We start from the raw sequence: 16380 nt of genomic DNA on the forward strand, positions 1-16380 counted from the left end.
CCAGGATTCTTTGTGATGAGCTGGTGGTGGACACAGTGGCTGCAGGAAGTGTGCTAACTCGATTCACTTCCACAGAGGATTTCTGGGAGTTGACTGTGACCTGGGTGGCCAGGATTCTTTGTGATGAGCTGGTAGTGGACACGGTGGCTGCAGGAAATGTGCTAACTGGATTCACGTCCACAGTGGATTTCTGAGAAAGACTTGGTGGGTTAGAAGCAAGAACAGGAGATAGAGATTTAAGAAAGCTGCTTCCTTGCCATGGAGTAAAACTGTTTCCTGATGAAGTCTTTTCTGAGCTCGAGGGAAGTTTGATGGTTGGAGATGGATGTCTGACTCCCTTCCCCAGGACTGAAGACTGAACAGACACAATTTTAGGCTGTTCAGTTTCTTTCCCTGGAGGAAGCTGGCCGAGGCTGGCTGAGTCGCTGGAACTTTGTGACGTGGTGACCGGATATTTGGTCTTCTGCGGGACCACCACTTCTGACTCAGTGACTACTACCCCAGCATCAGTCTTTGACCCCAGCAGGACACTATCTGAATGGTCATCTGTGGAGGGGTGCGGAGGAGGAGACATCTGTCTCTCATATCTTACTTTTTTACGTCGCCTTCTTTTTCCAGAGATAAATGGATCATTAAGCGACTGCATGAAGGTCAGCTTTGTTGTCTGAGACTCATCACCACCTTCATATCCAAATACAGAATCATCTTTTACCTCATGGGCTGGCCAGACTGTTGGTTGTGAGTCATCATATTTGACAAACTTCTCCCATTTAGCATATTTCTGCACATCCACTTCAGAAGGTACAGCCAAGTCACAGGGTCTCTGTTTCCACATATCTACATAATTTTCTGCTTTAGAAATTATGAAGTCAGAATTCTCACTTGTTTTACTTTCTTTGCTTTTTTTGCAAGAAGTCAATACTTTTAGCTCAGGAGGAGGTGGACAATGAGACAGCTGCCGCTGCCGACTCAGAGAGGGTGCAGAATACCTCTTGAAGCTCCTTTTCATCGGGCGAGTGTTCATCTTTTGCTTGTTATAGAGCAGCCTGTTTGCCGTGCAGGCTACTGATATGGAAGGATCGAGACACAGGGGTTCCGCAGTAGCCAAGATCAGTTGGCTCTCAAGCAGCAGTTTGTCCTCCTGGGTCCATTCCTGGCCATCGCTGCTTATGGACTGCACGTCGCAGGCTAACGTCTGCATGGTTGGGCGCAGGAGAACATGCCTGCTCTGGTAGCCGGGAGGTCCCCCCCCACTGCACTGCCTATAGTCCCGCACCTGTGCTATGACACACCCACAGTGGAAAATGTTAGCCTGAGATTCTTCCAGGAGGTCCAGCAGAGCAGGGGGTAATTCTTCAGCATCCAGGTATTCCAGCAATTCCCCTTCTTCATAAGGCAGCCGAATGGTCTCCGAACACACCCCATGTTTCCCCTCGAGCATCAGCGAATATCCCCCTTCTCCCGGGTATAGGTTGACCACCAAACAGGGCAACGACTCTCTCCTGACGAGCTTCTCTAGCAAGTTCACGTTGCTTCTTAGTTCCTCTGGAGCCTCAGGCTCTTTCCCACATTCTTCCACATAAATGTCATAAAGTTTTTCATAGAGAGATGCTTCCCCACTCGACGAGCGTTTCCTTTTAGGAGGCCTCTGCTGGGCACTTGCGATGACATAGTCCGCACGGTCCAAAGCTCGTTCTACAGCCTGTTGCATCGTGGGACAAAAGGGGGCCCTAAAGAAGACAAAATGCAAATGCCTAGTGGAGCGGGGTAAAAACCCCGCCTTTCACGTCAGTGTAGAGTCTTGGAAGTGCCGCAACTCCAGAGTGGAGCCACCAGCTTAACTTCAAAAATGATACCAAGAAACCCACCAGCAAGAAAGCAATACACAAAATCTTGCAAGTCTCTGAAAATACCTGTATCTGTATAGGCTGCAGCCACTCCGCCGGGCCTTGCCTCACCTCGCCTTCGGTTGTTGCCCCTCGTTAGGCCGGAAGTCAGTGAGGAGGGGTCAAACTACACAGCCTTCTATGCGCATGCGTGCTGCCTCGGGCTGCACCTTCCGCTTCCTTGGCGGTGTTGTTTTCAATAGTCTGTACTTCCTGTCGTAGTGCCTGCACTCCCTGTCGTGGTGCCTGCACTTCCTATTGCCAAGTAGGGCCAGGCGTCTGTGTTCAGTCAATGCAGTTTAATAGGATAATAACAAAAAACATTTCTAGAAAGTGATTCAGTGTCATCCTTTCCCCCACTTTGTTCTCATAAAGCAAAGAGCAAAGAAAAATTACAAATATAATATGTCCTATGTGCTCTCCTTTTCCCCCGTAGAAAATGTATGTTCAACCAACAGCTACTTTTGAGAATTAATTATGAGGGAAGTAATATGCTAGAATTGAGACAGTAGTATCAGTGACAAGTGACTTGCCATGTAGGAGTTAACAGTTTCCTTGGTGAGGCAAACAAATAATCAGATAAATAGAATACACCACAATTTATAAACTTGTGGGCAGAGTGATAAAGGAAAAGAAGTGCTAAACATGGAGAAGTGAAAAAAACTACTCCCAAAGGAGGTGATGGTTGAGCTTTCTTAAAGGATGAATAGAAAGTTATCAAACAAAAGGATTCAAGTCCTGGCAATTCTGAAGTTAGGAGAGAAATCTAGACTGGAGCTATGGATGAGGATGTTATCTATTTGAAATTATTTTCCAGAGAGTTCCCACCATGAGTCATGCAAAGCTACTCAAAATTTATCCAATGCTTCAGGAACTTTACAAAGCAGGCATTTTTACCCTCTTTATTTTCAAATGAAGAAACTGACATTCAACCAACTAAAGTAATAGGCTCAAGAGTATAAAATGATAAGCAGTTGAGGCAGGGAACAAATCCAAATCTCTGACTGCAAAGCCTGACTTCTTTCCCCTTTTTTATGAAACTAACCCTAAAAACAGAGGAGCATCTGGAAACATTGACAGGGAATTTGGTGGTAGGTGCCCAGCTGGACATCATCTTACATGCAAATTCTGTGTTTTTTTTTTACAAATGTAAAACATTAAATTACTTATTTTGAAGCAAAATTGACAGTTCATGAAGATGCCCCATTAGAACCAGTCATGGAAAAATAAATACACAAGAATGGTTAAGTTGTTTTGGAGATGGGTCAGGGGGTGAGTGAAACAGGTGATGGGGATTAAAGAGTACACTTATGATGAACTCTGAGTAATGTATAGAATTGTACACTGGGAAATGATATAACACTTTATGTTAATTATACTGGAATTAAAATAAGATACTTAGTAAAAAATAAGTAATGGCAAGAGATTTGCCTTACCAGGTATTATATCATACTAAACAGTGTGTTGGTGTATAAATTTCAAGAGAAGTAAGTTGAAGAGTTGGATATCTAAGAAATAATTCCCAAAATATACAGGAGTTTGACATACAGTAAGTGTGGCATCACATGTCAGTGGAGAAAAGATAAAGTTTTCACTCAGTGTTGTTTGTAAAAAAGGAAACTGAAAAAAAAAAAAAACCTTTTCTGTCTTAACATTTCTGTAAAAATAAATGAATCAATGATTAAACTGTAAAACTACTAGAAGAAAATATTGAAAATTTTTAAAATATATATAATTACAGAGTAGAAAAAGTCTTACTAAAAGTCCCCAAATCCAGAGGGTATAAAATGATTGATATAATTATTAGAGAGAAATAAAAAATTCTTCATGTCAATCAAAATAAAATTAAATGGTAAATGACAAACTGACAGAAGATATTTGCAATAGAATTCAAAATAAACCAATATCCTTAATATAAGAAAATCCTATAGCTCTGCCATACCATTTTATATTTTGTGCTCATTTTTGTTGTTTCCACTAGTTGTCTTTATACTGATACCTTTATGTAATCATCTCAGTCTTCTTAGATTTTTCTGTGATGTCAGCTTACAATATTTTAATTCTCATCTATATGTTAATGAATAAGGTTACTCTATGTTCCTTTCTCTCTTCTCTTTGCATTTTTAGTTATGTTATTTCTACTTCATCAGAGCAAATAATACTTACATGTTATTCTTACAACTGTAATACTTAATACTGCCTTTATTTTAGTACTAGATCATCAATTAGGTATGCTCACTACCAAAATTTCTCTAAACCCTTCTCCATCCTTATGTTGTAAAATTTTCATCCTCTACTTTTAGGAATAATTTATGTGTACAGTATTTCCTGAGATTCTTTTTCTAATGTTTAAAACTTTGCTGGTAATAAAATCTTGGCTCATACCTTGTCCTTTCCTTTAGATTCTTGAAAACATTGCTCTACTATTGTGCTTTCTGTTTTCTTTTTTGTAAGTGACTTGGCCTTTTTCTCTGGAAGTTCAGAAGATATTATTTTCCATTTTATTTTATTTTATTTTATTTTATTTTATTTTATTTTATTTTATTTTTGATATAGTTAACATAGTGTTATATTAGTTTCAGGTGTGCAATATAGTGATTCAGCAATTCCATACATCACCCGGTACTCATCATGACAAGGGCCTTCCTTAATCCCCATCACCTTTTTAACCCATCACCCCACTCCTCTCCCCTCTGACAAGCATCAAATTGTCCTCTGTTATTAAGAATCTGTTTCTTGGCTTATCTCTCTCTCTTTTTTTCCCCTTGCTCATTTGTTTTGTTTCGTGAATTCTCCATATAAGTGAAATCATATGGTATTTGTCTTTCTCTGACTTATTTCACTTAGCATTATACTCTCTAGCTCCTTCCATGTCATTATAAATGACAAGATTTCCTTCTTTTTTATGGCTGAATAATATTCCATTATCTCCCATCTTGTTTAAACATTCATCATTTGGTGGACACCCGGGCTACTTCCATAGCTTGACTATGGTAAATAATGCTGCTAAAAACATAGGGGTGCATGTATCCTTTTGAATTAGTGGTTTTGTATTTTTGGGGGGTAAAAACCCTGTAGTGCAATTACTGGATCTTAAGGTAGTTCTATTTTTAACTTTTTGGGGAACCTCTACTGTTTTTCACAGTGGCTGCACCCGTTTGCATTCCCACCAACAGTACAAGAGGGTTCCTTTTTCTCCACATCCTCACCAACACCTGTTGTTTCTTGTGTTTTTGATTCTAGCCATTCTGAGAGGTGTGAGGTGATATCTCACTGTAGTTTTGATTTGCACTTCCCTGATGATAAGTGATGTTGAACATCTTTTCATGTGTCTGTTGGCCATCTGGATATCTTTTTTGGAGAAATGTATGTTCATTTCTTCTGTCCATTTTTAAATTAGATTATGGGTTTTTGGGGGTATCAATTTATGTAAGTTCTTTATGTATTTTGGATACTAACACTTTACCAAATATGTCATTTGCAAATACCTTCTCTCATTCAGTGGGTTGCCTTTTAGTTGTGTTGATTGTTTCAGTCACTGTGCAGAAGCTTGTTATTTGAATGTAGTCCCAATAGTTTATTTTTGCTTTTGTTTTCTTTGCCACAGGAGACATACTAGAAAGAAGTTGCTATAGCCAATGTCAAAACAGTTACTGCTTGTGTTCTCTTCTAGGATTTTGATGGTTTCAGGTCTCACATTTAGGTCTTTAATCCATTTTGAATTTATTTTTGTGTATGGTGTAAGAGAGTGGTCCAGTTTCATTCTTTTGCATGTTGCTTTCCAGTTTGTCCAACACCATTTGTTGAAGAGACCATCTTTTTCCTATTGGACATTCTTTCCTGCTTTGTTAAAGATTAATTGACCATATAGTTTTGGGTTCATTTCTGAATTTTCTGTGTTTTCTAATCTGTTCTATTGGTCTTTGTGTCTGTTTTTGTGTCAATACCATACTGTTTTGATTACTACAACTTTGTAATATAACTTGAAGTCTGGAATTGTGATACCTCCAGTTTTACTTTTCTTTTTCAAAATTGCTTTGACAATTTGGGGTCTTTTGTTATTTTTAAAGTATAATGGTTTTGATAAAGTATTTCTTGGAATTGACCATCCGTTCTCTTTTTTCCTAGCATGTGATGAGTTCTTTTAATACATAAATCCAGAGCTTTTATTTCAGCAATGTTTTCTTTAGTAGAATCTTAAAACATTTCTCCTATTCCTTTGATTTGCTATTTTTCCTTCAGGTATTTCAGTTAAAAGTATGTTGGATAATCTTTTTGTGTCTTCTCTGTCATGTTCTCTCTAAACTTTTTGTATGACTTTTTGTTTCTTTTCTGTTCTATCCTTTATAAGCCTATGTTAAATGTGGTTATACCTGTTCTCCCTTGGGAACTCTATTACTTTTATATTGCTGCCATCACAAATTATCACAAACTTACAGGACAAAACCAACACTCATTTTTGTTTTCTCACAGTTCTGTTGGTTAAAACACAGGGCAGGCTCAGCTTAGGGTCTCACAAGTCAGAAGTCAAGGTTGCCTGGCCAGGCTCTTAACTGGAGGATCTGGGGAAGAATCCACTTAAAGTAGTTGGTTAAATTTAGATTTTTGTGATCATAGGACTAAGGTTTCAATTTTATTCCTGATTGTCAGCCAGGGACGACTCTTTGCTCCTAAAAGTTGCTCATATTGTTTCTTTGTCAAATGTCTTCATCTTTACTCTAGTGATAGTTTAGTGAATCCTTTTCATGCTTCAGGTGTCTCAGACTTCCTCTTCTGCTACCAGATGGAAAAAGCTCTATGCTTTTAAGGGCCCATCTGGAGAATATGGGATCATCTTCCCTATTTTAAGTTATGGTGCCATGTAACATATCATAATTAAAGGAGTGATGTCATTATATTCAAATGTGCTGAGAATTAGAGTGGGTCATCTTTCACTGGCCATTTTAAAAATTGTGCCTATCACAAGCACCTTATAATTTAGTCCTCATTCATTTCCTATCTCTCCTGAATTTGATTAGCTCCTGTTTCACATCTTCCTGTGATTTGTCCTTTTCTATTTGGAGTTGTTGTTTTTTTTTAATTTTATGATTCATAGTTTTCTTCCAGTTGTGCAATCACTTGTTTACATATAAAATTCCTGTTGGGGTTTCAAGGTAAAATTTTCCCCTGCTTTGTGTGAGTGTGGATGTGCATGTGTGCACATGTGTTTTACAACTGTTATTTGCTGAACTGATTCTCATTTTTTTGGCTTTTACCCCTGAACCAGCAATAGAAGACACTTTAAGGTGGGTAGGGTAAGGAGATCCCATGGTTTACTTGATTTCATATTTCAAGACCACCTTCTTTTGCTGTCATTCTGACATGTGGATCTTATTATTTTTATTGTTCTTGTTGGTGGTGGTAGTTTTTAACAAATGGTACATTTTTTCACAAGTCTGGCTTCTTCTGATTCTTTGACCCAATCTTGGTTCACTAGAGCCCTTTATTTTTAGTCAGCTCCCCCCTCCACACCATTAAGTCTTCAAAGGAAACATTTCCTCTCAAAGTTATCTCACTCTCTTCCCAAGAAGGGTTGACCACCTCTGGTCCTGTGCTCTTTCTATGCCCCTTTCTTTTGATACCTCAGTAACTGATGGTCTAATCTACCTGGTCTCAAATTGTTTCTCAGAATTTGGCCTCAAAAGCTGTCTACAAATTAATAAAAATAAGATCATTGACCTTGGAGGGAAAAAAAACACAGGTCAAAATGACAGTTCACAGAAGAAGGAATACAAATACCACTTAAGTATACGAAAAGACATTCAACCTCACAAATAATAGAATTACAAGTTAAGACTAAAATAAAAGTCCTATTTTAACTATTACATTGCCAAAGATGAAAATACTTTATAGCTTATCTTGTTAGCTAATGGTGTGGGGAAACAGACAACTCTTAAACGTTGTTGAGGGTGTTAATTGGACCAATTCCTGTGGATTACAAAGAATCTGGTAATAGGATTTGCCCCCAGATTTGGCTTCAGGGTGGCTGGGGCTCATAGGTAGGAATTTTCCACTATTAGCATATACTCATTAAAAATGTACTTACCTTTCAATTTTTTTTAAAGTGCAACATTTCTGCTGTTACTTCATACTATAGATGAATAACAACTGTTATCCATCAGTGGAGGCAGCAGTACTTCATTCTGAGTATCATTTTGCAACATAAGAGCACTCAAGAGGAAATGAATAGCAAGGACAAAAATCTAGGGGAATTCTGGCATTTAACTGAATGGGACTGAGTGAATAGAGGCACAAAAGGAAAACCAGGAAAAGGCCTTCTAATAAAATCTCAAGATGACTGGACGTAAATAGTATTCAATGTCATATTGTGCTCAAGCCAGATAATGATTGAAAGCCAAGAGATTATTGGTAACACTAGTAACAACATTTTCTGAGATATAATGGAGAGAAAACTCAAACCATCGTAGAGAAAGGAATGAGCCTGTGTTGAGAAAATGAGACTAGTTTACAACACCATTCAAAGATTTGTATTAGTGAAGGGGAAGAGGTAAGTTACAGGTAGACATAGAGTACATAAATGTGCACACAAAAACTACCTTTCTGTAAAATCTCTCAATAATGCACTAAATGGATCAGGTAAATATAACATGCATAATGATGTTATCAATAATGTTATTTTGGAATTTCAGGAAAGGATGTAAGCCTTCATGTAGACTTTTATTTGACAAATGAGAAACTACCATACCCAAAGCCACAATTCAAATTAATGACTTATTCATGTTATGTGCTTTATACACTGTAGACATAATAAATGGTAAATAAAGACATCAGTAACTACAAAGTCAAATTAGGCAGCAGTACTTTGTACAATTTGGATTCCAAATAAATCCATATTAGTAAAGAAAACCAGGAGCCAGAAGCAATGTAATAGCTTTTTCAAATTAGCCACCACGGTAGTCAATTACAGTTGTATTTAATAGACTAGTGAACAGAAGGGTTTTGAGAGTGGGAATGATTACAGTGCTGTTGCATAAATTGTAGCTTCAAGAAAGCACTCAAGTAAAAGATGTCCAGTTAATCGTTATGATATTGTTCATGTGTGTATGAAGAATAATTTGGGAAGGCCCTGCATCCTGATAAGACTGAATATAATGGGATTGAACTCTTCCATTCCATAAGAGTTTTCTTTGTCTGGCTATTATCATAATGGACTTTTAAGGAAGAAGCAGATATTATAACTAGAATTCATATATACAATAAAGCCATTTTCATTTCTTTGTAACAGTTGTTTCATATGAGAAGAACATGAGAAATAACCTTATAGTATTGACAGCAAAGTAGGTTTGACAGCTGACTGTTGGAAAGTCTCCTGTGTAATTTATCCCACCTATCCTCTGGCTAGGGATAAGTGTTTTTCATATGACCCATACTTCTGAAAATACTGAATTTCAAAATGTCTGTCCAATGCACATAGCTGTTGACATCTGCAAATATTTAACCATCTAGTTCTAGAGTCCCATTGGTGATTCTTCCATCAGAAACCAAGAATAGAGCAAAGCTAATAATGGGCAAGCCCTCATTCATGCTGTTTTATTTATTTATTTTTCTCCCTGCTGCTGCATCTAGGGATGCCTTCCACTTTATGCCTCATGGCAACTGCAGCTCTTTCTGGCAATAATATGAGGCAAGTTTAACTGAATTTTAAATGTATGGGACTTCACTCCCAGAAAGGGTGTTCTATTTATATTGAACTTTTTTATAAAAATGAAAAGTTGGATCTGGAGAACAGAAATGGAGGAGGACTATATTCACAGTAGGATAAGGAGATTAAATATAAAGGGCTGTGTGATTTTTCTCTTTATGAGGTGCTGCTGGAAAGGAGATTAAGCTTTTAAAAAGTGGTGACCTTGATATAAATTCCATATTTAGCCAGTGGTGAAATATTATGAATAATGAGTATGTGAAACAGCATTGGGCATGAGAAGATTCAAGGGTTGTAGTCAGATTGACAATCATCTAAGGGGTTAAGCTGTGACTGCACATCATAGTAACAGCAGTGATCCATGTTAAGTAGTTGTTTGTCCATTACAAAGTCTGTTTACATTAGGATGCTATTTGCTTCTCACACTCCTTATAATTTTATGATCAGGTAACTGAAGTTCAAGGAAGACTAGTTACTTGGCCATAATCACACAGCCCATTAGTGAGTTCTGCCCATGCAACTGCCCAGCTGTGCCTCCTCCTCATCCTCCCCTTTGTATTCTTTATCATATTTGGGTAAAAATTAGATCCACTTGTGTTTTGTTTTTGACACTTTTAATCATATCTCTAACATTACTCTGTGGCATTATATTCTGGCAGTCAAAGTGTAAAGGAGCTTATTCCTACATTCTTTGTTGACAAAATTTTTGATGTAATTGTCACATTATAAGCATGTTTATATTTATAAAGAAATTCAAATTATTAGACTTTTTTTTTTCCTAAAAGTGGCCTCTTTTTACCAAGGAAAGTTATCAGATTGCTGGCATTTAAAATCATTTGCTCTTTTAGTGAATTGTAGGTTATTCAGATTAATGGCTCTTCTTTCTAGTCAGAAAAATCTAAAAATTACTTCTCATTGGAATTGATAATAAAATTACGTAAAATGGATTGAAAAGAAACCACCTGTGAAATATGCATGTCCTATAGAATAAAAAAGTCTCTCCCCAAAAATGTCTAATTCTGACTTCATTTTTTTTTATTTTATTTTATTATGTTATGTTAGTCACCATACAGTACATCATTAGTTTTTGATGTAGTGTTCCACGGTTCATTGTTTGTGTATAACACCCAGTGCTCCATTCAATACGTGCCCTCCTTAATACCCATCACCGGGCTAACCCATCCCCCCACCCCCTCCTCTCTAAAACCCTCAGTTTGTTTCTCAGAGTCCATAGTCTCTCGTGGTTCGTCTCCCCCTCCAATTTCCCCCCCTTCATTTTTCCCTTCCTTCTCCTAATGTCCTCCATGCTATTCCTTATGTTCCACAAATAAGTGAAACCATATGATAATTGACTTTCTCTGCTTGATTTATTTCACTTAGCATAATCTCCTCCAGTCCCATCCATGTTGACTTCATGTTTTTAAGATTTATTTGTTTATCTGAGAGGGAGAAAGAGAGCACATGGGAGTGAGGGGGGAGGGACAGAGGGAGAGAATCATTAAGCAGACTGCCCACTGAGCGTGGAACCCAACTTGGGACTCAGTCTCACAGCCCTGAGATCATGACCTGAGCTGGAGAGGTCAGATGCTTAACCAACTGAGCCACCCAGGACCCCTGTAATTCTTCCTTTAAATTAAACTAACTCGCTATTTAATTCTGTTCTTTTTTTTTTTTTTTGGTTTTATAATATCAATAAAAGACTTTCATCATAGATAGGAAAATTCAGAAGTGCCTTAATTTATTAAATGTGCCATGTTTATACAGTGTTATTTATACTATTTGCAAATATATAACTATATAATTTTTGTACTTCTTTATTTTACCTCATGGGAGACTTTGAAGAATTTATGTATAATGTAGATAAAACATTCAGCTATTTGTTTCCTAAACTACTGTATTGACGAGGATCTAGTCAGTTAAAGCAAATTCATTCCAAGTATTTCAATAGGGGAAATTTAATATGCAAAATAGGTTATAAATATGGTAGAAGAGCTGAAATGGCATAACATGAGGCATTCCGGGGGTCACCAACAGCAGGAAGCTACAGCCAGCCCTCTGTCTGGAGGGGGAAAAGAGAGGAAGGAAGTGGAATAACCAACTCCAGAACCTGAAATGACAGATCCTCTCTTGGAAAAATTTAGCCTTGATGTCAGCCAGTAGGAGACCCTGATAAAAGGCAGACATATTTATGGGATAAAGTGGTGAACAAGGAAGATAAATCTCCCATTCTCATGGCACTTCCACTGTATGGAAGACAAAATATATACCTATATACAGAATAAAAATTAAGAAAATATCAATTAGTGATCATTGATAGGATAAATATAAAGCTGAGTGGTAAAGAATTGTAAACTTTTATTGTTCTCATAGATTTTTTGTATTGATTTTTTAAACATTATATTAAAATATTATCTTAATTATTGAGTTTTTGATACCCCCTCATTCACCTCATGCTAGTTTTGTTGGGGTGAGCCTGTAATGTCTGAAAGAAATTCAGGCTATTTTCTTGAGCAGTTAGGTGAATGGTGTGGCAATCAGTGACATATGGGAGGCTAAGGAGAGTAGTTTTGAGGGTAAAAGTAAAGATTTATTTGTGGGGCACCTTAGGTCTCAAGTGACTTTTTAGATTTCAAATAGGTATGTTAAATAGGCAACTGGATACGTAAATTTAGAGTTCAGAGAGAGGTCAGAGCTGGAGATACAAACACAGGAGACAAAACACAGAGATGATATTTAAAATAAGCGGGTTAAATATGATTACATAGAGGGAGATTAGATGAGAGAATGCATAAAAGCTTTTTTAAAAATAATGCCTTTGCTGAGATATAATTCACATGCCATATAATTCATGCATTTAAAGTGTATAATTCATTGTTTTTTATTGTGGTAAAATATACACAACATAAAATTTACCATTTTAACCATTTCTGATCGTATGCTTTGGTGGCATTAAGTACATTCACAATGTGGTACAACCATCCCCACTATCCATTTTCAGAAATTTTTGTCATTCCAAACCAATTCTGTACCCATTAAACAGCAACTCCCCATTCCTCTCTTTCCCCCAGCTCAGGTAACTTCTCTTCTACTTTTGTCTCTTTGAATTTGCCAATTCTAGGTATGGAAGTGGAGTTATACAATGTTTGTCCTTTTGTGTCTGACTTACTTCACTTAGCATAATGTTTTCAGGGTTCATCCATGTTGCATCAGGTATCAAAATGTCATTCTTTTTAAAGGCCAAATAATATTCTGTTGTATTTTATACAACATTTTGTTTATCCATTCATATTTTGATAGACTTTTGAGTTGTTTCTATGTTTTGGCATTGTAAGTAATGCTACTATGAACATTGATACACATGTATCTCTTTAAGTCCTTGCTTTCAATACTTTTAGGTATATACCTAGGAGTGGAACTGCTAGATCATATGGTAACTCTGTGTTTAACTTTTTGAGGAACTGCCAAGCTGGTTTTCCATTGCAGCTGTACCATATTATATTTCTACTAGTGATGCACTAGGGTTCCATTTTTTCCACATCTTTGCCAAAACTTGTTGTTTTCCATTTTTTTTATAATAGCCATTCTAGTGTCTGTGAAGTGGTATTGTATAAAGCTTTTTGTACAATATTCCTCCCTCCACCATTTCCTTTCAGTAAAATATAAGCTCCATAAAAGCAAGTACTTTGCTTGCTCACTGCTTTATCCCCAGCTGGGCCAGACGCTTAGTCTTTGCTCAACAAATATGTATTGACTGAATTAATGAATTTTAAATGCTTGATAAGCAATAATTGACTCATTTAATAAAATGATGTTATACATTCATGCCTAGGTTAGGTTGTATGTTCCCTGCTGGGCTTAATGGTTTTATTTTGTTTTTATCAAATGGCATGACTTTGCTCTGGGAAGGGTTAGAGGAGATATATTGAATTTACATAGAAAGAAACTATCTCAAACCATTACAGGAGAAAAGTCAGTGAAAGAGTTCAAAAATGAAATTAGAGTGTTGTGGAAAAAGCAAGCAAGAGCTCACATGTTACCTTCACATTTGAGCACCAAGCTGGTGGTATGAACATGTTGAGTCAAGGGTGGTAGCCACAGTCTCCTTTTCAGGGAGCATTTCTGGCTTCCATTTACTTTTCCTCCAAAAGTCTCTTGGATGAGGAAGAGTTTTTGTGTATACAAGCGTGTTGTTTTTTCCCCTTTGTGTCTGCAGAAATTAGGCTAGTTTCTATATATGCTAAGTTCAGAGAGGTCACTCTTTACATGAAACTCTGATCATGAATTTTGGTAAGCATTGTATGTGTGAAATGACACCAGTCTCTAGAGTCTGGAAATATGCACCTTATCAATTTTATGGAATAGATTCGGTTTTTGTCTTATACATGTAATTAGAAATATGATATAACTGTCCTTAATAATTAAGATTATTTACCATCTTCACAGTTAATTTTATTTATTGTGTTTTTCTTCTGAAGTTAAGGAAAGCAAAGCTATTATCAAGAAATATTGACCTGCAAAGTAAAACTGAATAAAGCATATGCCATTATGACATCTAGAAAATATTTAAAGAAACATTAGCAGAAAAAAAGAAACTCCGGTGATTAAGAGGTCTGTTTCCTGACATTGTCCATATTTGGTTTCTATACAGCAGGGGGAAAAGCATGTTTTCTTATGTTTATATGTTATTAATCTAACTCTGAAAAAGGTATTTGTGAATGGGTAAAATTTCAACAAACTCTGGTAGTTCTCTGACTTCTTTAAAGGTTAGTATAGATTTTGTTTTACTCTGTTACAACTTTCCATGGAATTTTCATTGTAAAATGAGGAGGTAGGGTGTATGATTAGCTCAACATCTGGGTCCTCAGTCACGTCTTCTCTACAGCAGCCTGGGAGCAAGATTTAATAGCCTAAGCACTATTATGCTCACTGTAGAAAAAAGCTGCCTGGGTGATGCTTGGAAAGGAAAAAAAGTGATTTACAACTGATCCAAATGTGACTCACATATTTATTGTCCCTTTTTCTTATCTTTCAAATCAAGAAGGTCAACTACAGTTAGAAGAAAGTCTGTTGCATACACGGTGAGAGAATGAGATAATCAGGTGATTGCAGATAGCCAATGCCAGGAAATCTTTATAGCTCTATTTTATTTTTTGCTGGACCTGGAAGACACATTTTCTTGCCACATCCACTATCAAGAAGTGTGTGCTGTTTCAAAGAAGCATAAAACAAAAGGGGACAAAAACTCATTTGGTGGGGGTGTAGATGAGAGTTGTTTGAAGGGATTGAGCAAAGGAGAAATGTAATCAGAACTATATAGACCTTAACGAATAGTTAATTTTTTCATTCATTTCACAAATATTTGTTGAGAGTGCCTGCTCTATGCCTGGCACTGTACTAGGCACTTAACTTAAAAAAATAACTAGGCCTTGTAAGTCTTTAACCACAATGGTCAGTGAACACATTTGCCTACTGCCTTAGTCTCCCTGTGCCAGCAGAAACTGGTATTCAGAAGGGTGGAAAGAGCTTAAGAGATTTAAAAAAGAAGTGCTTGATTTGTCAAAAAATTAAACATAGAATAACCACATGACCCAACATTTCCACCCCTAGGTATATTCCCAAAAGTATTGAAAGAAGGAACTCAAACAAATATTTGTACACGAACGTTCATAGCAGCATTGTTTTCAATAGCCAGAATGTGGAAACAAACTCAAATGTCCATCTGCTCGTGTACAAATGAACTATATTGGTATCTCTATACACGGGGCTATTAGCCACAAAAAGGAATGAAGTACAGATGCATACTACAATGTGCGTAAGCCTTGAACACATTATGCTAAGTGAAAGAAGCCAGACACACACACACACACAAAGAAATCCACACACTATATGATTTCTTTTATGTGAAATAGTCCTAATAAGCAAATCCATGAAGAGAGAAAGCAGACTGATGGTTGCTAGGGGCTGTGGGAATGGGGAAATAGGGAGCACTTGCTAATAGTTATGGGTTTCTTTTTGGGATGATGAAAATGTCATAGAACGAGATAGAGGTTGCACAGCATTATGAATGTACTGAATGACAATTGTGCATGTTCAAATGGTTAATGGTTAAGTTTATGTTGTATGCAGTTTACCTGTTTAAAAAAATAGGCCTCCAGGAATCCAAAAAGCAGATAGCTAACTCCCTTATTTTATATACTGTGAGAAGAATACATATTAACAGAGGAGGCAGCAAAAATAAGTGGAAATAAATGATTACAAATTGAGATTGTTTCGAGGAAAATAAAGGGGCAAGATGGATAGGCTTTCCTGAAGAAATTATTTATAATTTATGTGACCTTGAACCCACGTCCTGGGACTCAGTTTTCTTCAGGGACATGTTTTTATTTTTGTCTGTCTGTCTCCTTCTTTCCTCCTCCCTTAAGAAGAGGTCAAGAAGGAGACCGTGTTGTCTAGTTGTGAAGTTCAAAAGTCCTCATGCCCAAGAATAACTCAGAGAAATACTGGACTAGATTTCCATACATCGATGCCTTCTCAATTCCAATGTTTCAGGAATCTTAGGCAAGAAAAACAGATATGGCAAAATTATATTAATGACTTGCCACCAAAGAAGACAGAGATCATTATTTTGAATATATAGTTAGCAGAAGACTGTAGATGAAGTTCAGTTTACCAGTTAAATTTTTGGAAAACAGAATTTCAAATAAGAAGGCAATAAACTGGCATTTTTAGTCTTATCACTTGCTCAATGGTCTCCCTGTAATCTTTTTACAAGGGCTGATTTCAAGCACAGTT

The 16380-nt window shown here is 36.9% G+C and overlaps 2 protein-coding genes across 2 annotated transcripts in view; one reads left to right on the forward strand and one right to left on the reverse strand.

The window, feature by feature from the left end:
* Positions 1-1862, reverse strand: part of LOC116646047 (transcription factor SPT20 homolog) — a 3391-nt gene extending 1529 nt beyond the window's left edge. The window contains exons 1-2 of the mRNA XM_032426512.1: positions 224-1862; positions 143-147 (exon numbers count right to left, since the gene is read on the reverse strand). Of these exons, the coding sequence (XP_032282403.1) occupies positions 143-147; positions 224-1711 (1493 nt within the window). The 5' untranslated portion in view covers positions 1712-1862. The remainder of the gene's footprint in view (positions 1-142; positions 148-223) is intronic.
* The window catches only part of IL1RAPL1 (interleukin 1 receptor accessory protein like 1), a 1353569-nt gene that overhangs the window by 780921 nt on the left and 556268 nt on the right, over positions 1-16380 (forward strand). The gene's annotated exons all lie outside the window — the stretch shown is intronic.

The sequence above is a fragment of the Phoca vitulina genome, unplaced genomic scaffold (assembly GCF_004348235.1).
Source record: "Phoca vitulina isolate PV1807 unplaced genomic scaffold, GSC_HSeal_1.0 scaffold35, whole genome shotgun sequence".
Classification (NCBI taxonomy): Eukaryota; Metazoa; Chordata; class Mammalia; order Carnivora; family Phocidae; genus Phoca; species Phoca vitulina.